The 24,090-nt window shown below is 32.1% G+C and overlaps 1 protein-coding gene across 2 annotated transcripts in view; it reads right to left on the bottom strand.

Moving 5' to 3' along the window:
• The window catches only part of LOC127706125 (xanthine dehydrogenase/oxidase-like), a 54,505-nt gene that overhangs the window by 8,687 nt on the left and 21,728 nt on the right, over positions 1–24,090 (bottom strand). For both annotated transcript variants that reach the window (XR_007984238.1, XM_052210575.1), the window contains exons 7-29: positions 23,206–23,401; positions 22,413–22,501; positions 16,517–16,663; positions 15,334–15,436; positions 13,398–13,540; positions 12,683–12,793; positions 12,154–12,220; positions 11,535–11,641; positions 10,784–10,942; positions 10,022–10,141; positions 9,275–9,358; positions 8,304–8,361; positions 7,428–7,577; positions 6,859–6,938; positions 6,017–6,126; positions 5,714–5,818; positions 5,376–5,454; positions 4,707–4,821; positions 3,152–3,232; positions 2,714–2,823; positions 2,003–2,116; positions 1,120–1,281; positions 292–420 (exon numbers count right to left, since the gene is read on the bottom strand). Coding sequence is in view for 1 of the 2 variants with exons in the window: in XM_052210575.1 (XP_052066535.1) it covers positions 292–420; positions 1,120–1,281; positions 2,003–2,116; positions 2,714–2,823; positions 3,152–3,232; positions 4,707–4,821; positions 5,376–5,454; positions 5,714–5,818; positions 6,017–6,126; positions 6,859–6,938; positions 7,428–7,577; positions 8,304–8,361; positions 9,275–9,358; positions 10,022–10,141; positions 10,784–10,942; positions 11,535–11,641; positions 12,154–12,220; positions 12,683–12,793; positions 13,398–13,540; positions 15,334–15,436; positions 16,517–16,663; positions 22,413–22,501; positions 23,206–23,401 (2,619 nt within the window). In the remaining variant the exon portion in view is untranslated. The remainder of the gene's footprint in view (positions 1–291; positions 421–1,119; positions 1,282–2,002; positions 2,117–2,713; positions 2,824–3,151; positions 3,233–4,706; positions 4,822–5,375; positions 5,455–5,713; positions 5,819–6,016; positions 6,127–6,858; positions 6,939–7,427; positions 7,578–8,303; positions 8,362–9,274; positions 9,359–10,021; positions 10,142–10,783; positions 10,943–11,534; positions 11,642–12,153; positions 12,221–12,682; positions 12,794–13,397; positions 13,541–15,333; positions 15,437–16,516; positions 16,664–22,412; positions 22,502–23,205; positions 23,402–24,090) is intronic.

The raw sequence follows: 24,090 nt of genomic DNA, 5'->3' as shown, positions 1-24,090 counted from the left end.
CTGGTTTTTTCCTATCCTTGAATTTGTCTTATATGATATGTTAAGTCAGTTTTTTATTCAAATAATTGTATTCCATTTTTAAGAGGTTTACTTTATTAAAAACTTTATCCAAAACAAAACAAAACCTCTGAACACTGCAAATTCTTTATGTTATTTTTATTTTTGTAATACTGACAAATTATATGCTGCCATTCTGTTTCAAATTATCAAATCCTTTTTTCTTCTAAAAATTGCTTTAGTTTTAGAGTATTTTGACTGTTAATGCTACCAATTATTTATCAAAATACTCACCAAGCAGCAGAGCTCACTGGTAATACTAGCACCTGTTGTAAAATCATTGGCATTGGCTAAGGAAGTGTTGGCCTTGACCTTAATCAAATCCATAGGTACACCAAGTTCATAAGCACATACTTGTGCTACCTACATGTACATACAAAATTGAAATAACTTCAACTGTTTTAATGGTATCTCATTAAAAGCAGGATGTCTGATTTCCATTTATTAGCTTCTGCTAACCATAATTTTTTATCAACTCTTGTGACAATTTAGAGATTGTTTTTAAATATATTGATCTCTAAATGTTTTTTGGTTACTTGTGTTGTTGGGTTGCTTTCTCTTTGACATATACCCACTATTTCCTTTAATGCAATATTTGCCTTACATGTATATCAGTGTTTTGACATAAAGTGAAACCTGTTTTAGACAAACCCCGTGTAAAGTAGAAACCTGTTTTAGACAAACCCCATGTAAAGTAGAAACCTGTTTTAGACAAACCCCGTGTTAATTAGAAACCTGTTTTAGAAAAACCCCGTGTAAAGTAGAAACCTGTTTTCTCTTAACTAATGTACCAGGACAACCAATTAATACTCTGCTGCTTATAAATTCAACCAATTAAAACAGACGTCTGGTCAAATACATACAAATGTGGAGTCTCATAGATTTTCAATTTGGACAGTTTTCACTATACTATATCCCTAAGGACGTTAAGAGATTTGTATCACCTGCTTTCTCCATCAGAAATTGTTTAATCATATTCTAAATAGGAGAACTTAACTTATCCTTAACTATCCATGAGGGTAATACCTGGTTGGTAAATTATATCTACATAGCTATATTTACCTTCGTATTTATACCCTGTCCACTTTCAATACCGCCATGTGATATAGAAATACTGCCATCTCCAGCATAGATGTTTACAATAGCATTAAAATGTACTCCCACATAGGTCAGGGCAAACTTCATAGGAACAATTGATAGGCCTTTCTTCTTCCATCTGTTTACCTGGGTTTCACAAAACAATAAATTAAATTCTGAAAGAACGCTGTTAGAAGCCAACTGCTGTACTTGGGATTGTTGCTGTTTTTCTTCACTAATCAAAATGATAATTTGTTTTGTTTAAATAATAACTTATTCTTTTTCTCAGTTTTTAAATATATAAACTGTTGACACATAGATGTCTCACCTGTATGATATTTTGATAGTATGATGCCTAACTTGAAATTAACATGTAAACAAGGCAAAACTTTCAAAGTCAATGAACCATGACTGAGGGAGCAGGCCATATAATATCCATGGAAATGAGATGTGTGAATGCTAATACAAATGCATACCAAATATAATTGACTTAATATTAGTGGTTAACCTTGAAATGACCTAATCACAAACTTTAAAATGTAAAATATGCAAAAGTTTCAAAGCCAATAGACCATGCATCTCTGGTATTTCAATTAATTCAGATCATGAGCAACAACTTTGACAGTTATTAGAAAATTATTGCTACAAATTCAAAACTTATAGTAATTTGTACGTCATATCCAAAATCTATGTGTTTCATCGAGAAGCCTTTTAAATGATATCAAACTTTGAAATTCCTAAGCTGATTATTACATTTATTTAAAGTCAAAACTATCAGAAAACTGTTCAAAGTAAACTTCTTTAGCAGGCTTTCATTTTTTATAAAGAAACTTAAAGATTGCAAGTAAAGTGTATTTATAGAACATACCTTATTAAACTCCTCAACAATCCCCTGTCTCTTTAGAAAGTCAGATGAAGACATAAGGTCTGATACAAGTTCTATGATGTTACAGTACTTCAATGTACCACCTAAAGGTGTTTTCTGTCGAAAAAATATCCTCATAAAGTAAATATCTAGACATAACTTATGGAACTTAGAAATTTGGTGAAGATCTAATACGGATAGATAAAAAACATTCCAACTAAATACACATTTTTCTTGTGACAGGTCAAGTGTATATAAAAAAATGAAACCATTGTCAATTAAATGGAGATTTTCACTGACAACCTAGATTCTGCAAATTATAAAAAATCAAAACACACCTGACCAGTTGGGAGAAATTAATAACAAGGTTAGTTTTCCTCTATACATTTTTTTTATAACAGGTTTCCAGGCATGCTCAATTAACTTGGGTTTCAATAACTGGTTTAGGTTTTGGTTTATTCTCCAAGTTGAATAAATTTTCAAGAAAGTATGTGTATATACAGTAAGCAAGTTTTCTTGGTTATTTTCTATCCAAAATGAACTTCATTTGTGCATGTTAGCATAATTGATAGTTGCTGCTCATATTTAACAAAAAAAGACTTTCTATTAGTAATTTATTTGAGAAAATTGATCCTGCACAGTGCTGCAATATCAAAAATTAAATAATAAAAGAAAATCAATGCAAAAATGGAAAGAAACTTTATTTTCAAATACCTGTCCTTTTTTGTACAGATTGAGAGTTCTGATATATGTAGGATCAAGGTCAAGTTCCTTAGCAACATGCTCCATGATTGATTCCATCACAAATATTCCTGGGGTAGAACCTATTCAATCAGAAGTACACTCTTCAAGGTCATATTCCAAAATACCATTCTAAAGTAACTAAGATCTATACAAATGATCATATAAAGACTACAAAACTTCTTATTTCTATATAAATGATATCAAATAAATAAGACCCAACATAAATTGCTTTGTTTATGCTCAATCTATAAGTGATGTTATAAGTGCATCAACTTATAAATGTATATAATATTTCAAATACATATACGTACTGTAATTAATAATTTAGGGGAAAATGTATCTAGTAAATAAGAGGTGTTTGTTTTCATAAAAATATGTGGGGAAAAATGATGTAATTAAAGTTAATACCTGGTGCTCTGCAATATGTATTCATTGGTTTATTTGTCTTTACTGCTACAGGTGTTAGCTTCCAATTTTCACAATAATATGCTGAAATGAGGTAAACAGATATATACATGTATAAACTGTCTAAAATATTACAAGCTACCATCTTACAGAAAAACAAGAATGTGTCCATAGTACACGGATGCCCCACTCGCACTATCATTTTCTATGTTCAGTGGACCGTGAGATAGGGGTCAAAACTCTAATTTGGCAGTAAAATTAGAAAGATCATATCATAGGGAACATGTGTACTAAGTTTCAGGTTGATTGGACTTCAACTTCATCAAAAACTACCTTGACCAAAAACTTTATCCTGAAGCGGGACAGACAGACGGACGAACAAACGAACGGACGGACGAACGGAGGCACAGACCGAAAAAACATAATGCCCCTCTACTATCGTAGGTGGGGCATAAAAATATGTTATACTATGAGGTTTCTGGATCTTGCTTAAAACAAATAAATTATTGTGAGGTTTTGATTATTGCGAATAATGCGACTGGGTGAGAATCGCAATAAAAAGAACTCACATTCTCATATCTGAGAGATATATCTGTATGCAGCGTTTCCACAAATCGTAATAATTATTATAAATATCACATTTTTGTCCATTCTGCAAAAATTGCTAAAAATAAATGCATGCAATAATTTCTGAATTTACAGTATAGCTTTGATCTTTATGTGTGATAATTTTCCATCTAAAGCTACTGGACTGAGAATGGTCATTGACATTGCCTATGAAAGCAGTCATAAAAATATTATCTATGGTATTTTACAACTTGAGGAAGTTTCTCTGCTTCGTCTCATCTCAAGGTTACATACCTGTTAACCTCTGAAGCTGAAAATGCAAGTCATGACCTGCATTGAAAAAGAAAATGTCAGGTCATAACACGTACAAACTTTTTCGGTCCAATTTTAGAATTGAGGGTTTTTTTATATACTTTAACATATACATGTACCACAAAGTTTCCTAAAAATAATCACTTTTTTAGTTGTTAAGTATATAAATATTTATCATTAATTAAATTTCTTTCTAAGGCAATGCCCTTTTATTGTTTTATTCACACTAGTTTACTTCTTTTTATTAATGAATGTCATAAACCCCAGCTTTACATGTAATTAGAAATCAATTATAGCTAATGTGCTCATATACACAGGAGGAAGATAAATAGAAAGAAGTAAGTATGTTTCCTTTCAGTGTAATATCTAGAGCATATGGACTTGATTTAAAGCTTTTACATTTAAGTGATAACAAAATTATTCTCTCCTACAGAAATGTATTAAAAAAAGGTTCAAATTGTTTCAAAATGATTTTTACAGAATATTTGATATTTGCAAATGGCAAATCTTTTAATCAGGACATAGAGTTGTATGTCAAGCTTGACTTTAACAGAAATTCATTTTATTTTAATATAACTATATCTGTTCCAAGTTTTAAAAGGATGGCACTGTTTGTTCCATGCTCAATTTTTCTTCAAAGTCTTGTATACTTTGTAATTCTTTAATATAGGACCTTTACCATTATCTATAAACATGAAAGCCACAGGGAGGTTGTTGTCATTAGGTAAACATCCCAGATCTGAATACAACTGAATCTTTATTCCATTCAATTTACCAACATCCATATAACCTACCTACAACAAAACATCATATTAATAAAAAACCTTTTAACACCCAACCTTTTATAAAATGTCATACTTATAAAACTCTAGCTTGTTTGAATATTTCAGAATATGTGTTTATCTTATTTAATAATACTAATATATGATATTTTAAAAAGCTCAATTATATAGCAAGTAAAATCTGTTTTGGCTGATTTATGTTAGATTTAGCATGGTATGCAATTGTTTAGGAAACTGTATAGAATTTTAAGCTAAAATCAAAGAATTTTCAATGCAATAAGAATAAACGCTTCTGTAACATTCTTATTAAAATGAAGCAAACAAATAACAACTGTTTATTTGTGTTTGTTTGTTTTGTTTTTCCATCAAAGGTGTATATCAGGGTCAACACAGTAATAACTTAAGAAATAAAGCAGCAAGTAAAATATTGCATGTAAAATACTTGAATAATTGCAGAGTAATTGCAAGTAAAATGATGTAATCATGAATACTTATTATTTTCATAATGTAAAGACTAATTGAATGTTATGATTAAGCATGGATTTAAAGCTCTTGTCATTACATACTGTATAGTCTGCTCTGTAAGAAAATCGTCTTCCAACCATTTTCATGTTGGTGTGAAATTCCATATTTAACTTCACAGTCCTTAAATTCAAATGAAAAAACTTAACAAAAACCAAATCAGGAAAATCAAATTGAAATATTATTGGGAGTTTCTCAGTGAAATGATTATGCCCCCAACCCCTTTATCTCTTCTTAAATAAAATGTGCAATAACTTGAACATTCAGTTTTAATCTTATTGTGTTAACTAATTGATGCATGTTTGTATATAAAGAACAGTCAGAATAAGCTACAGTTTACTGTTAATCCAGGTTGAAGACATTTATGGATAAAAATATATACCTTTTCATAACATGAGCAGCTATAGCACAGCCAGCTGAAACTATAAAATTCCTTGTAATCTTACTGCCATAAGCTCCACCAAGTCTCTTCACTCTAACATTTATACTGAAAACAAATAATTTAAATTCAAAATATATAGTTGTTATTAACAACAGCCTCTGTTTCATATTTGTTCTATTAATTAAGTATTGTACGTGGTAGCTGCTAATTTAAATTTTTCAAAATATATTTAAAATTTTAATACACCTCTGTAAATTTAATATTCATATGGAGACTAGGACAACTGATCGTTAGACTGTATACCTGCTTTCTGGGATCCCTAGAACCATAGCAGTAGACTGTTGAGTTAGGTCTATCCACTGTGTAGAGGCTTCAACATCCATACCATCTTCTGTAGGGGTACAAATACTGATCTGCAAATCAAAATACAAATGTATTAAATAAAATAATTTGTGATATTTAAATTTATGATGAAATAATTGCAATGATTAAAAAGTTCCAGGAAACAGTGGCGAAGAAAAATATTATGCCTACTGTACTAGTTGGGACAATGCAACTCTCCTTAGCTACATCTTTACACCATGTTATATGATTTACGGTCACATAGTATCTGAGATCAAAACTCAGATGTGAAACAAATGTCAGTAATGATATTTAAAAACTTTCAAGCTAGTGAGCGATGAAATATGGATCATGTTACCTTTATCAAATGGTCTATATCTCAAAGATGTGCTTGCAGTTTTGTGAGTTGAAACAAGTATTTTCATTTATGTAGAGGATAATTTTTTTACTCATGAAAAGTAATCAATGAGTGATGAATTTCTCTTAGAAGAAATTTAAAGGTCCCAGTGAATAAACTCCACAGAGAACAATAGCTATTGTATTTATTCAATGGGACAATAGAACTAACAAAAGTTTAAATAGATTGACCAATAGGAGATGACTCTGTGTAAAAGTCTCATTTGGTTCACAATAATTGAGGCAAGCTAAAATGACTCCAACTTGCATAGAAATCATTTCATTTAGTTTTACTGTGACAATAGAAAACATTTAACGTCCCAATTTGTAATTAAATGTACCTAAGTTTCACGTTTGAAATTTTATCCATCAAAACTGATACTTCCTGTCATTATTTTACTATTTACCTGAGTTTCCATCTGGAAATGTTGTTGTTCTCCAAAACTGATACTTCCTGTTATCTTTTTAGGACTGTTAGCAATGGCAGCTGGAATATAAAAACATTGTTCTAAGCCACAGTAAATCTGATAGAAATTTGATATTTTTCTGCTTTCTAGACTGTTAATATTTACATAAATCGCTTCAACTGTTATAGTGAAAGGATCAACACCAAGAGACAAGATTAAATGGTTAAGTTCATCGTCATCATCGATCCATTTGTACAAGAACAAGGAATTAAAAAAAAAAAAAATTAAACCACATACCTTTTGAAAGTATCTAACAATCTGTACCAGTAGAAAGAAAACACCTTTCAACTTTTGCAAATGAATCTATTAAGTTAATATACTGATGTCGAAAAATGATCACTTATCTTGACTAGTAGGGAATGGAATCTCTGAATACCGGTACTAAAAGAAGGTATTCTATAATGATAATTGTTGGGTATGAAAATGATTTGTAAGCTTTTTTATATAAAAGCTCTGAGATTTATTAAAGAACTGTTAAAACATAATTGTCTGTTCATATTTCTACCTACTTTCAGCGTCACCAGCTGTAACCACATCCCCAGGGTTAGGAAAGTATGATCCTGCTTTAATCCCATCCTCTATAGTAAGAATTGGTTGTTTCTGATCTGAGTAGGTCACCTCAACTACTCCTGCAGCTCTGTTCGCTGTTTCCTCATCAACTAGATGTTTAAATGGATAAAAGTATATAATTTTTTATCAAACATCTATGTATATCAAAAAGTTAATGGTTTTGAAAAAAGCAAAACTTTTACATTTTGACAACAATTTATTGTAAAACAATCTTCATGCATTACTGATCTTCACTGAAAAAAAATCAATCCACCAGTTAAAGAGAAGTTAAAAAAGCAAATGATATACATCTTATTTTATACAGCCATTATATAACTAAATTGATAATGAAGACATAAGGGCTGTGATTTAAGAAGGATTATGGTTGCAACATTTTTCTCCATAGTATAAAAACAGCATTAATGCAACATAATAAAACAACTTCTCACCACTATAGTTTCGATAAAATATATGTATATAACCCAAAAAGACATGTCCTAATCCAAAGTATACATACAAGTAATATTTGTAACTGGACATTGAGAAACAAGCTAGTATGACGTGCTCAAAAGTGAGTAGTAACTTGGTCATGTAAGTTTTATCTCTATGTGTATAGCCTAACATACATGTGTTTTGCACCAAAAGAAGTTCTTTTTCCAAGTCATGAATCAAAATCACTGATCAATCACTCCATTAGGTTGTGAGTTTTATATATAAATGTTGTTTTTTCTTTCACACTTCTGTTTTTCAATAGTCTTATTAAGACAATAATATAAACCTTAAAACTAAGAACTTTTTTAATGATTTCATTTACTAATTTTTATGAAAATACGAACCAGCAACTATTATTCCTAAGGCCTGTCCTGCATACATAACATCACCACTACATAGAACCTATAATATTTACATGGTTTTTGAGATAAACATGATGAAAGTATATTCACTAAACATACATTTTTTATTTCAAAGATCTTTAAATTTACTGATCTTCGAAATAAAAACTATATACGTTATTATTATTTTGAATTTAAAAGGTCATTTTAAACACAAAACTTTGTCAGAAATTGTCAAATGAGATGAAAACAGTATCAATCCAGTTGCAATCAGTTATACATCATATAGCTGAACTTTGAATAATGAAGATGTCCATTTCAAAGTAGATAGCTCTTAAAATATTAATCACATTTCAATACTTATCTAACAGACATGTCATAGGTAAAAACTTATTTTTTACATATTTCAATCAATTATTCATATCTACAATAAATGTAATGTCATTTATTTTTCAAATTAATTTATCAAATTAATACAATAACCATTTGCACAAGATACATGAACGAGGTGTTAAAATAGTGTTGATTTATTAGGTGAGTGAAGCTTATAATTTTATACTCTTGGGTTGGTTTCATACAGATTGGTTGTTTTTATACAATTTGGTAACACGTGACAATGATCCCTCTTTCAGCCCATTAAAGATCAGCATTTATATGAATTGAACACCTACTGGAAATATGTTTTATTGAAAGACAATTATGAGAAAACCTCATTCACTTTTTGTATGATTTTTGAAAAAATGACCTTATACTTTAATAATAAAAAATAATTTGATAATTTACCAAAACAAATCAAGAACTATAATTAACAGCCACCTTTCAATCAATTCAATGCAAAATGAGAAATTTTCTACAGCTTATTTTAGCAATACCAATTCTGATACTTAAGAAAAAAAGTGGGCTAAACAGAAAAAAATAAAAACAAGCCATCAATCACCTCAATTCAAAACCCTTTAAACAGAGCAACAACTTACCTCTTCTGCCATTGAATTTGGAAAACAGTTATTTTCTCCAGGTATATCTTTTGCTATTATAAACTTTAAAACTCCTGGCAATTTCTTGAAAAGACGATTTTAGAACTTATTTTGAAATTCTATGAATATCATATATATAGCTATAATATGAAAGATATAAAAGCATCTCTTTGTATTAAGTAGTTTTTAAATTTCAGAAAATAACCTATCTATACCAAATCTATTAGTATGAATATTTATAATTAATAATGAACTGTTTAAAAACTAATGTATATACATATGTGTAACTGAGGAAAACTCTAGAAACAAATATATCTTTCTATCAGTAGAAATAGTATAAGCCATTATTCCTTCTCTGTAGGTTAAGAACATTTGAATCCCCTCTGTGAGTGGTAACAAACCAAGACGTTGCAAGGCTTGGTCCCAGTGACAGTATACATTTCCCACCCTTCATCCCCACTTTGCAGGACCTACTTATTGGATTTCTTTTGAATTTGTTCTTGACTGACTGTATGTATCAATTATTTGCCACTGTACATGAAACAAACAACATGGATGATGTCTGTCATATCTATTTTTTGTTTATTGTTTTGTCATTATTCAGGCCGTTGGCCACTCTGGTGGATAGTTGTCTCATTGGCAATCATTCCGCATCTCCTTATTTCATAACAATTAATCAATCAAAATACCAAAAGAGCCCTAAAAAAACCAGTAAAATAAATGGTTAAACAATGTAATCAAACATACCAGAGCTTTAGAAGGATCCATACTCTTTAATTTAGCATTACCAACAGTACTAGTAACAAATGCAGCATACAGAGGTTTGTGTAGAGGTATGTCATTTATGTACTGGGCTTTACCTGTTGTCTGAAATGTAGTATATCATATATAGAATAAAAAATAAAGGACAGTTATTTCTTTTCAATATATATACTATAAATATAACTTTATTTAGTTTTGGTAATTTTATAATTTGTGGAAAAAGCTTTTGAATTTGATGGTCAAATTGGATTTCCTAAATTTATTTTCAAATAACGACACAATGGAAATTTACATTCTATTTACATTTCCTGACCACGGTCTAAGAAAATCAAAAATGAGTAAGGAGTTTATAAAACTGTAATCAATGATATCAGTTACTGTTAATTCAGAAATTATTGCGTGTATTTATTATTGCGATTTTTTAAGAATGGACAAAATTGCAAGATTAATTATTGCGATTTCAGGAAAATCTCCATACAGATGTATGTTTCAGATATCAAAAGGGAGTTCTTATTATTGCGATACTCCCACAGTCGCATTATTCGCATCAATCAAAACCTCACAATAATTTCTGAATTTACAGAGAATTAGCACTCATTTTTCTATGATGATGTTTACACAGGTTTCATATTCTGTGAGTTTTCCATAACTGTTTCACTATTTAGGAAATAACAAATTAAATTTTAGATTCCAGGACATCTATAATTTCACTGTAAATAAACTGAATATGATTGTAATCTACATTACCTGATTCATGGCCTCTAACTTCATCAATGGTTCAGTGAGGGGCCACTCCATTGGTTTGGTATCATATGACTGCTGTCCTGAAGATAGGGGTCTCTGTAGAGGTATGGCACCACTTCTATATTTAGATCCAGCAGTATCTCCTAGCACCTCAAGAAAGTACTGAAATAAATATAAAACAACTACAATATGGTTTGTATTAACTAGAATATGTTTAATAATAGATTACTGTGATGATTGTGAAACTGATTATTAAAAAATAATAATAACGAAACAAATGTCTTAACACCTTAATATTGAATATCAAGCTGTGCTTGAAAAAATAATGCCCTACCCCCCCCCCCCCCCCCCCCCCCCCTGAAAGATGATTTGAAGCAAGGTAAATGGAAAAGTGGGTTGGAACACATTCTGTATATGTTTTTAAAATTGAAAGATAAATAAGAGGGTTTTTTTTACTGAAAATGAGTTTTACTAACTTCTGATAAGATGCCTTCTAAATATTTTATTTTATTCTCCCAACAATTGAAAAATGCACAAAACAGGTGTATAATGCCCTCTCAGTGCAGCTGTTTGTTATAATAAGAACTGAAATTAAATTGCATGTTTAATAGGGCTCTCAATCACAGGCCAAATTGTTGTATTTCAAAATCCTTTCTTGTTACAATTTCAAATTATTTTTAGAAAGGATGAGTAACTGATATTACACGTTTCAATGGATCAAGCAAGAGTGTCAACTTAACAGAAAAAAACATACACTGTACAGGAATCCAATGGCAACATTCTTTCTGTATCCAGCACTTGGTTCTACAGGGTCAATGTTAGGGTCAGGATTTAGTTCTGATGCAAGAGTTGTCAAAGCTCCTACAAAATATTGAACATTCACAATATAACAAAGTCTATAAATCATTAAAAAATTGCACCATACATTTTTTTTTGTAATTTCAAGTATATTCAGTTCAATGTACATTTATGGTACTTACTACAAATGTCATGTAGTATAGACAAAAATAATTCTGTTCTGGAAAAAATAATTTAATTTCACCTATTTTCTAATGATATATTTCTTTAAAATTGTGAATTCAGCATTATTTTATCACACTCGCATAGACAAGCAAATAGTCTACTCATTGAAATTTGCCTCAATTCTTCAGACACCTAGTGACATTGCTATTGAATGTATAAAGTGTCCTGTGTGTTATGTGTCCTGTGTTGTAATGCCCTCTATAAATTGTGTAGATTTGAAAACAAAAGCACATTTAACTGAGGTCTTTTGTACATAAAAACAAAGTCCTAAAGAAACATGAAGACACATTCCATTGAAGAGACTTCTGATGTGATTGTACTAGATGTACTGAAATCAAAATATAACAAACCTTGAATAACTTTCACATCATTAAGTTCCTTCCCTTGTAAATAATTCTCTGTTTGTACAGCATGAACCTGTCAAACAGTGATATTTACATGAGAATAACAAAACCCACATATAAAGGATAAAAAGTAAGATTGAAATACTCCCCTTATCATAGCAAGTGAACCAGACAAAATTATGTAAATCTCAAATGCTTGTTCCTAAGTCCTACTGATTATATCATCATTTTGTATATCATGTGTTTTATCAAAGAATAAAATACTGTTTGCACTTACAGGTAAATCATTTACCCCTCCTTCCTTTTCCTAGCCTCCTATTAAAATCTTCTCAAAAATTATGTTGCCTTGACTTATTATTCAAATCCATTTCAACTTAAGTTCATTTGACTATTATGCTTTCCAATGAAGGTCAAATTAAAAACAAACCATTTTTTCTACAATTAATTATCCAAGGAGTTCACATGTGTCTCATATTGCTATTTAAATTACGGAACAGTAAGTTGGAAGATAGTTGTTCAGGTTCCTTCTACTTACAAAATCTTTAGAAATTCCTGAGAAAACAATACATGGTTTTTCTTTCACAACAAAATTGTTACTCTTGTCAATTTTCATTCTTATTCCAGCATTTACAAATGAATGTGAATTCTGAAAGATAAGAAAGTAAATATATGAATATCTAATATGTATTTCAGGGCCTTTTAAGTAAATTTTTTAAGTGAAATATTTCAAATAATGCATGACAAGAAGTTAAAAGATAGACAAAGGGAAAATGTATCCACTTAACTTCTTTTTGGGGAGTATATTAATTTCAGAATGCTGTAAATTTGTTTATTTTCCAGACCAATTTTTATTAAAAAAATTTAAAGATTGGAGCCGGTATAACCTTCCACTGAACAAGATGCGTGAGTGTGTGTGTGTGTATAAAGGTCAGAGGTGGTTAAGGGGTTCCACTTGGGAAAGGCTAAATTCAAGTAAAATGTTGTAGGTTTTTACATGATAAAAATATTTCTGAAGTACAAAAATGTAAGGTTACGGGAGGAGAAGTTCCAGACCCCTTGATCTTTTTTATTCACCCCACAAACTAACGTACATGTCTTATATGTCATAAAAACAAAAAACTAAAAAAAATAATCTTAAAAGGAAATCAATGACCTTTATTTCCATTTCAAAATAGAATATGTAACAATTAGTCTATATATTTCCTATAAACAATCGATTAATCATTAGAGTAAGCCCAAGAAAAGCTAACCTGTGATCTCTGTGCCACTTTGTACATCCTTAGAATGTAATCATCACTCATGGAATGTAATATCATGGATACTATAACTTTGCTGGTCATATCTGTCTTCAGGAACTGGCCTATAGGTATTGGGTTTGATCCTGTTTTGTCAGCTATAAATGAGGTTTATTATTAGAACTATTACGATGAACCAAAATATGTGATGACCCACTCACACAATAAATTTCAATGTTCAGTGAGCCATGAAATTTGGGTCAAAACCATAATTTGGCATACATTTAAAACAGTTCACATTATAATTAACATAAAGACTTAGTTTCAAATTGATTCTACCACAATTTCATGGCAATTTTATACTGTAAGCAAAAACTTTATCCTGACAGGTGGAAACAAACAGATGGACTAATGGGGGAACAGACGCCAAAGGAGAAAAGACAAGGATGCACACCCTGAATTGTCTCTCATACTTTATCGATCATGATTAATATTTAAAATCTTTTTTCTAAAGGTTTCACATAAACTTGACATTATCAATGTTCCATGAAATATAGGTCAAAGATAGATGAACTCTGCAATACAGATATGTACAAGTAACAATCATTTCATTTACCAAATATAGTTGAATTATTGCTTATAGCATCTTAGAAATGAACTAATAAGAAAAACTTAATGTTGACCAATGAACCATGAATATGAGGCCAAGGCCAAACGAACCTTGCTAGACAGACATGTACACCTTATATCAATCCAAAATATAGTTTACCTATTATTGAAATGTCTATACTCCCAGTCACAGACGAGACAATAATGCCCCCTACTACCCTAATTGTTTTTGAAAGAGTTTACACAATGAATACAGGTAGTTTTATTTTGACATTTTCAAACTCTATGGTTTACATTGTACTTGAAAGTGAACAGAATTATAGAACCTGACTGCAGCATAAAAGGAAAATCAAGCATCAAATATGAAGATACTATATGATATGCCAATACTGACCAAAAGAGACAGAAAGTTTTTCACTGTTAACTTTAAAATATTTATTAATACTTTATGAAATTATTGTCTTGACTAGAAAATGTGCCCTAAGATAAATGCCATATGAATTTTCATGCTTTAGCAGACAGAGGTAAACTAGTACTTGAGTGGTGCATGTATACCTTTTCATAAAGGAGTGGGCCTGGTAAGACCCCTTTTTTGGCCCCAAAATATAGCGTTTTTACAAAGTTGTTTAAAATGTAAACTTTTAGCTATTTATTGATGAGTAGAATACTTTTGTTACATAAATATGGGCTGTTTTTGACAAAACAATGGACATGCACAAAGTACTAGAATTATTATTTCATGCAAAAATACTGAAATCTTCACAATTTTAGAATTTGTACTAATTTTAAGACGTTTTTTGTTTAAAATGGAAGTGGCCGCACTTGTGTTCAGTCTTAATATTTAAATATATGTTGTATTTAAAGATATTACATAACATATATAAATGTTGAAACTGAACACAAATGCGACCACTTCCATTTTAGACAAAAACCATCTGAAAAGTGACGTTTTATGGCATATTTGATATATTTTTCATATTTAAGCTTGAATTTGAGCATCTTTAATGACCAAATCAGTTCAAATCTTTAACATAAACTAATTGAATCGACTGAAGTAGACACTTAAGTGTTTAAAAAATGTTAAAATCTTTAATCAGATGTACTTTGAATTATAGGCAGAAATTAGCCCTTACCCTTCTCCTTTAAATTATGTAATATTCTCAAACTTCAAAAATTTGTTCATGAAAAAGATCTGACTAGTTAATACCATTTCAAAAAATCAAAATTGACTAATGAGTTGACATGTTTTTAATGACACTGATAAATTATCTTTTCAAGTAGACTTAATTCATATAAAATTATTTCCATTCCAAACAAAAGTAAAAATTGAAAATTAACTCACCAATTACAAGCCCTACATTAGCAGCTTCAAGACAAACATAGATATCTGACTGGAATTCTGGATGTAGATGTTTTAACATTATATTTCCTGCCCAGGAACCTAGCTGTAAAATACATGAAACAACCTAACATTCTAGAGAGCTGATATTCAATGACAAGAACGCACAGGCTGAAATATCATTTTTACTGCCTACTTTACTTATCATGATTGAATTGATGTTAAAATTCTGTAATATGAAGGTTTAAAAAAAAGTTTTACCTAAACTTAACACTGTCAATGATCCATGTGAAAGAAGTCCATATGAAAGAGATGAACCCTGCCAGACAGACATGTACACATTACAATTATAACATACACCAAATATAGTTAGGCTAGTGCTAAGACATGTATTATCTGAGAAACAGACCTAATTACGAAAAACTTAACATTGACCAACTAAGGGAGCTACCATTTGATTTTTATGGTGAGGGGGCGGCCTAGGATGAAATTTGAAAAAAATAGGCAGGACAGGAGTTTTGAGTAAAAAAAAAGGCGGGATGATACACTTGCAAAAAAAAAAAGTCAGGATGACAATTTCGGTAAAAAAAAGTCAGGATAAACTTTTAAAAATAAGGCAGGACCAAATAGAGTGAAAAATAAAAAGGCAGGACAGAGATTACAACTTTTAAAAAATGCAGGACAAAATTTTTCATCCTAGCCCCCCCATAAAAATCAAATGGTAGCTCCCTAACCATAAAAATTAGGTCATGGTCAGATGAATACTGCTCCTCAACATGTTCACCATGCAATCATTCCATACACCAACTTTAGTTGACAGATCATAAGTTAAAATATGCTCTTCATTCCATAGTGGTAACTTTGATTGGCATGAATACCTTTAGTTATAAAGACTTAAGAGATTAAAAAACTGATAAAAAAAGGTCTGGCTGGCTCAATTTTTATCAAAGACCTGCCATCAACACCCCAAAAAAAAGGAAAATATAACAAAAGGCCATCACTAAAAATTTTTTACTCTGTAAACACAGGTTTTTTAACCTTAAACACAGTATGATTCTAAAACTTTTCAAACGACAGAAACCATTTTGTTCCCTTTCTAAAACCATCAAAGTCTGCCAAATGTTTTCTTGTATGCAATCTTATATTGGTTCACTAAGAGCATATAGGAAACATTCAAATTACTCACACTGCGTACAGATCTAGTAGCAACTTTCTGTAACATATTTATGATCTGTGTAAAGTATGAATATAATGATGCAAGCTTGAATCTTGTGAATACCTCAATCAGCTGAGTAATGGACAGGTTACCTCCTATGATAATTGTTGAGTCAACCTACAAAAATATTTAATGAGTTTGAATTGAAAATGGATTATTAAAGTGCTGTAAAAGCAGAAATTGGTAAAGTTTATTTCAATGTATTTGAATTATAATCAATGAATTAGAAACTCAGCTCAGAAAATTCATAATAACATATTACCCCTATTTGCATAAATATGGCAAAGTCCATTTTGCTAACTAAAAACAAAAAAATATAAATGGGTTCAAAAATAAATATGATGCCTACCCTTTAAGTATGGCATAGTCTATGTTATGCTATAGGAAACACTAAAAACAATTTCAATACATAAGTTGATAAGGGAGTGTAAAATAACACTATTTCACAGTGGTTATATTACTGGTAGAAGCACATAAAAGATGCCAATCCGATTATGAAGATCTGGCAAACCCCAAAATCAAACAGGTTGTGGACTATGCTATAAGGTAATGAATATTTTATGAATGTTAAAAGGAACAAGAATGCAATGTCATGCTTAGCATATCCCTACTCATAATTCAAAGTATCAGAAAACAAAAATAAGCGTCTGACAAATCCGAAAAACTCCCACAACACGTCCCTGTCAAGCTGGTGGCCAAATATGAAGTAATTCTGTTCAATGATATTGGAAAAATGTGTGACGAGAAATTTTAAGTTCATTCACCATATATACCTTATATTTGTCCATCATTGTTGGAAATTATAGAAGTTTCTGATAAATTTTGAGATTACAAGAGAAAATGTATGACGACACAAAGGAAAAGTGATTGTTGTTTGACGTCAATAGTTCAAGTGTCACAGATTCTTGGGTCGAGTGTTGCAGATTGCCAAATAGCAATAGGGTCTATCGAAAAGAATTTAAATATCGGCAAGCAGGAAGTAGGTAAATAGATAAAAAAGTGCTAACACGAAAGATACAAAAGTGATCATACCTTACAACTCATCACTTTCAAGCTCATGACCAAATATGAAGTCATTCATTTTAGTAGTAGAAAAATGTGACGAATATGTTTTCTGGAATGTGGGGGTAAAATTATGAAGGACAGAAAAACTAACAAATACACAGATGTATTGACAATCAAAGCGCTGTAAGCGCTGTAGGCAGTAAACCAAAAACCAAGGCAAACGTAATTATGAAAACTGTGGCAATGTTGCTTCAATTTTTTTTTAAGATTTGAAACAACAAACATTAAACATTCGTATATTGTACATTTATGTTCAATAAATGAATTGATTATTAAGGCAAATTAATTAATATTTCATCAAGGTTTTCAAAAGCAACTCATATATCAATGTAAATGACCCCCATCTTCATCCCCAAGTGCATGATGTGACTCCATACCTAGTTTGGAATAAAATGACAGGTGATTATAAAACAGTTGGTCAAACATTCTTTTGCTTTACACTGCTTGAAAGATTTAAATGTTTTCTTTAAAATGAGCCATAAATGAAAATTATGATAGGCCCAGAAATAATTTAATAAACAATTAAATTAAATTCAATAATCTAGACTCATTTTTTGCATCAAAATTTTTGTAACAGGATGCCGTTACGAAGTCTCCCAAACAAAGCCCCCATAATTCGTCATTCCCATGGTCTCCTGACATTGGGCAAAGTCCAGTTCATATTGGTTTGGTCTAGTAAAGTGATATGCATATGTGACACCAAGGAGATTGACCCTGTATGTCATTCAAATCTTTTTGAAATGATGAACAGGAATAAATATGGTTAGGTGTGGGTATCTCGACCGTTTACAAGTTCTCAAACAGGAGGGGTTGGGGTGACCCCAGGGACTCCCCTATATTTCATTTGATTTGTTATATTGTCCCATACATGAATACATATGGTTTAGGGGTGGGGATCTCGACCATTTCCAAGTTCTCAAACAGGAGGGGGTGGGGTGACCCCAGGGACTCCCCTATATTTCATTTGATTTGTTATATTGTCCCATACATGAATACATATGGTTTAAGGGTGGGGATCTCGACCATTTCCAAGATCTCAAACAGGAGGCGGTGGGGTGACCCCAGGGACTCCCCAAATATTTCATTTGATTTGTTATATTGTCCCATACATGAATATATATGGTTTAGGGGTGGGGATCTTGACTGTTTACAAGTTCTCAAACAAGAGGGGGTGGGGTGTCCCCATGGACTCCCCCTATATTTCATTTGATTTGTTTTATTGTCCCATACATTAATATATATGGTTTAGGGGTGGGGATCTCGACCATTTCCAAGTTATCAAACAGGAGGGGGTGGGGTGACCCGAGGAACTCCCCATATATTTCATTTGATTTGTTATATTGTCCCATACATGAATATATATGGTTTAGGGTTGGGGATCTTGACTGTTTACAAGTTCTCAAGCAGGAGGGGCGGGGGTGTCCCCAGGGACTCCCCCTATATTTCATTTGATTTGTTTTATTGTCCCATACATGAATGTATATGGTTTAGGGGTGGCGATCTCAACCATTTCCAAGTTCTCAAACAGGAGGGCTTGGGGTAACCCCAGGGACTCTCCCTATATTTCATTTGGTTTGTTATATTGTCCCATACATGAATATATATGGTTTAGGGGTGGGGATCTCGACCGTTTACAAGTTCTCAAACAGGAGGGGGTGGGGTGACCCCAAGGACTCACTCTATATTTCATTTTTGATTTGTTTTATTGTCCCATACATGAATATATAAGGTTTAGGGGTGGGGATCTCAACCATTTCCAAGTTCTCAAACAGGAGGGGGTGGGACGATACTGGGGACTCCCCCAAATTATTTTCATTTGATTTCTTTTATTGTCCCATTCAAGTATATATATATTAAGTGTGGGTATCTCGACCGTTTACAAGTTCTCAAACAGGAGGCAGTGGGGTGACCCCAGGGACTCCCCTATATTTCATTTGATTTGTTATATTGTCCCATACATGAATACATATGGTTTAGGGGTGGGGATCTCGACTGTTTACAAGTTCTCAAACAGGAGGGGGTGGGGTGACCCCATGGATCCCCCCTATATTTCATTTGATTTGTTTTATTGTCCCATACATGAATATATATGGTTTAGGGGTGGGGATCTCGACCATTTCCAAGTTATCAAACAGGAGGGGGGGGGTGACCCGAGGAACTCCCCATATATTTCATTTGACTTTTTATATTGTCCCATACATGAATATATATGGTTTAGGGGTGGGGATCTTGACTGTTAACAAGTTCTCAAACAGGAGGGGCGGGGGTGTCCCCAGGGACTCTCCCTATATTTCATTTGATTTGTTTTATTGTCCCATACATGAATGTATATGGTTTAGGGGTGGGGATCTCAACCATTTCCAAGTTCACAAACAGGAGGGGTTGGGTGACCCGAGGAACTCCCCATATATTTCATTTGATTTGTTATATTGTCCCATACATGAATATATATGGTTTAGGGGTGGGGATCTTGACTGTTTACAAGTTCTCAAACAGGAGGGGCGGGGGTGTCCCCAGGGACTCCCCCTATATTTCATTTGATTTGTTTTATTGTCCCATACATGAATGTATATGGTTTAGGGGTGGGGATCTCAACCATTTCCAGGTTCTCAAACAGGAGGGCTTTGGGTGACCCCAGGGACTCCCCCTATATTTCATTTGATTTGTTATATTGTCCCATACATGAATATATATGGTTTAGTGGTGGAGATCTCGACCGTTTACAAGTTCTCAAACAGAAGGGGGTGGGGTTACCCCAGGGACTCACTCTTTATTTCATTTTTGATTTGTTTTATTGTCCCATACATGAATATATAAGGTTTAGGGGTGGGGATCTTGACCATTTCCAAGTTCTCAAACAGGAGGGGGTGGGACGATACTGGGGACTCCCCAAATTATTTTCATTTGATTTCTTTTATTGTCCCATTCAAGTAAATATATATTAGGTGTGGGTATCTCGACCGTTTACAAGTTCTCAAACAGGAAGGGATTGGGTGACCCCAGGGACTCCCTTATATTTCATTTGATTTGTTATATTGTCCCATACATGAATACATATAGTTTAGGGGTGGGGATCTCGACTGTTTACAAGTTCTCAAACAGAAGGGGGTGGGGTGACCCCCATGGACTCCCCCTATATTTCATTTGATTTGTTTTATTGTCCCATACATGAATATATGGTTTAGGGGTGGGGATCTCGACCGTTTACAAGTTCTCAAACAGGAGGGGGTGGGGTGACCCCAGGGACTCACTCTATATTTCATTTTTGATTTGTTTTATTGTCCCATACATGAATATATATGGTTTAGGGGTGGGGATCTTGACTATTTCCAAGTTCTCAAACAGGAGGGGGTGGGACGGTACTGGGGACTCCCCCAAATTATTTTCATTTGATTTCTTTTATTGTCCCATTCAAGTATATATATTGTTTAGGGGTGGGGAACGCGACGGTTTACAAGATAAAAGTACATCTTCAAATTGAAGGGGGTTGGGATGACCCCCAGGGACTCACCCTATATTTTGGTTGATTTTTTGTATTGTCCTGTTCTCATTACTGAAGACTGCATGTGTCTATCACCTACTGAGTCATTTGAAAATTAAAAATATAAAAATCCCATAGGGTTCTATAGTAAACCCCTCCCTTCTTGAGGCCCCTCCAAATACCCCTAAATAGACCCCAATGCACAAACAAAAGATTAATGGCTCCGCTAGACATGTTAGTCTCATATTTTTATGAAACCCTAAGTAAATCTGACAAACGGTCAAAGTTGTCTTCTTAGACGGTTTGAGTGGATTCGGTCCGACTTGTCTCGGGGACGAGTTGTCCACATTACTTAAAACATCCCGACAACGTCGATTTCCGCATCTGTTTTCATGACCTCGTTTCATTCATAAAATAACAACAACCTTATTTGGCAATATAAGTTAGAAATTACCACCCACTTATATAACTTTATTTCCTCTATCATAGAGATTTGTTGTACATGAACAATATTCCTGCGCATTTTGCCATTTGGGAATTATAAACGACTTGTAATTACCGATTTTCGGCGATGAAATATTTCATACAATTGTTCTTTGACATCGTAGCCAAAAGCACAGGGGATAATAAACTACGTACGGATTTTTATTGAGCACTACTTCCTATGTGCAACTTCAAAAGTTTTGGGTAGTTCGACGATCATTTAAGGTTTTTCTGGTCATATTTTTTGTATTCCAGAAATAAAAGTATTAAAATAATGTCCAATTAGTTATAAATAACATAATAGCCAGCTAGATAATAACAATGGCACGTATTTCAGCATTTATTGGGTAGAACACAAATCTAGGGTGCTCGCATAAGGCAGCTTAACTGCCTAAAAATGATCTCTTTACAGCCTGGATTCACTATGAGGGCAATACAATAGGCAGAAGATACCAAACTAGCTGCATTCTTGGGGACAATGTGAAAATAGGGACATAACATTTGCACAGACCATCAAGGAAAATGTAAATTTTCTTCAATACAGATATGTTGGTACTAAAGTTGGTATTCAATATTGAATAACAAACAGAAATCTAATGTTTCAGTATAATTACTGTGGATTTATTATTATTTGTGGGATACCAATTATCATGGATGTTGTAAGTAAAAGTAAAACAAATATTTAAATTGTCAATGAAGTACACATTTTCTATAGGTTTGTATGCAGACTTTGGCAAAAACCACAAAAATCAAATATCCATGAAAATACAGTTTTTCCTCAATCCACAAAAAATAATGAATCCACAGTACTTCCTAAATAATAAATATAAAACTTACATCAAAGACAACACCATATAATTCTTTAATTCCTCTTAGGTCTAACAATATATCAAAATTTGCCATACCAAGATCTCTGTAATATACACCTATAACAAATGCAAAGCTAGCATAGGTCATAACAGAAACAGTAAAACACAGTAGCTTTTGGTGCTTTGTTTGCTTTAGCATTATTCATATAATACAGTTTATAGACATTACAAACCTAATAATACTATCCTATTTAAATCTTTATATACTTTATGTTTCTTGTTAAGATCTCATCTAAGTTTATAATGGCAAACCAGGAAATATTTATAAAAAAAAAATTTTTCCTATTATTTTTGTGATGCCATCATGGAGGCTCATCTGTGAAAATTCAAATATGTGAAATCTAACAACTATAAATTATTTTAATAGCCAAAAGAATATTGAGAAAACAGAAAAAAGAAGTTTTGGTATTTACAATACATGTGGAAATAAATTGCTGACACATTTGTCTTAAAGATCTGTATGTGGCAAGGCTAGCACAGGAGATCACATAACAATATGGAGTATACATGAGTAACTACCGGTATAGAATTTTTATTTTAAGTTTTGTTTCATCTATTTAAAATTAAACTACCTTAATTTTTTTCAGTTCAAATTTATCTAATAGCAGTTTACAAAAAAAGTGAAAAGGAGGAATTTCACAAATAAACACACACAGAAACATAAGACTACTTGTTGATTATCTTAAATACATATACTACATTTTACCAATAATACAAAATAAAATAATTTCCAGTACATTTAGTTCATATGTAATAGATACCTGATCCAGTATTGCCAAATACTAATCTAACTTTCTTTCCTTGATTGTCTGAAATGATCTTGAATAGTTGATTCAAGGCCGTTGGCCTGTACCATACTGCATCAGCACCAATCACCTGTAGTTGTTGTCCCATCTGAGGGTGACATTTACCATGGCAACGCTGTCCTGTTTTAGCACAAAAACTCCTACCTAATTCCTATGCAAAAAAGTCAAAATTAGGATTATAAAAACTTCAAATGATAATAAACATTTTATGACTTCTATACTACATGTATATTACTGTATATGGTGTTAAGTATGCAATAGTACCAATTGTATTTACGTTTGAATGTTTGTATTCACTTACAACATTTGAGGTCTTTTAAATTAAATAAAAAATTAAACTTGAAATAGGAACCAACAAAAATAAAAAAATCAACAATTACCATGAACAAGAACCAAGTAGTAGTACAGCAGTGTGATCAAGTCTTGTTTTTTCGATTCTTTTTGTTAATAATTTGATAGGGCTGGTTTCTTTGGTTACTGTTGAAGCCATGCAATGACCAGTAGATATATTTATTCAGTTTCACAACCACATTATAATAAAGAGCTGCTCCATGAGCGCATGATGCGCCAGTCTCTTTTTCAAAGAATAAAGTTCCACAACTCCTCAATGTCATATCAGAAATTTATAAAAAAAACTAAAGGGAGTTTATTTTAATAGATATAAACCAGTCACTAAAGTTTCATGAAAACTGCTCAAAGCACTTATGAGTTATTGTCCGAAAACTGGAAAATCAACCCTTTTTTATGAATAAAATCCCATAACTCGGAAACTCCGATGGAACTTTCCAACTAGTTTGTTTATTCTGAGTGCAATCGAAAAGTTCTGGAAAAAGAAGCTAG

The sequence above is a fragment of the Mytilus californianus genome, unplaced genomic scaffold (genome assembly GCF_021869535.1).
Source record: "Mytilus californianus isolate M0D057914Y unplaced genomic scaffold, xbMytCali1.0.p SCAF_6, whole genome shotgun sequence".
Lineage (NCBI taxonomy): Eukaryota > Metazoa > Mollusca > Bivalvia > Mytilida > Mytilidae > Mytilus > Mytilus californianus.
The sequence above is the reverse complement of the archived record's forward strand: the minus strand, read 5'-3'. Positions and strand labels throughout refer to the sequence as shown.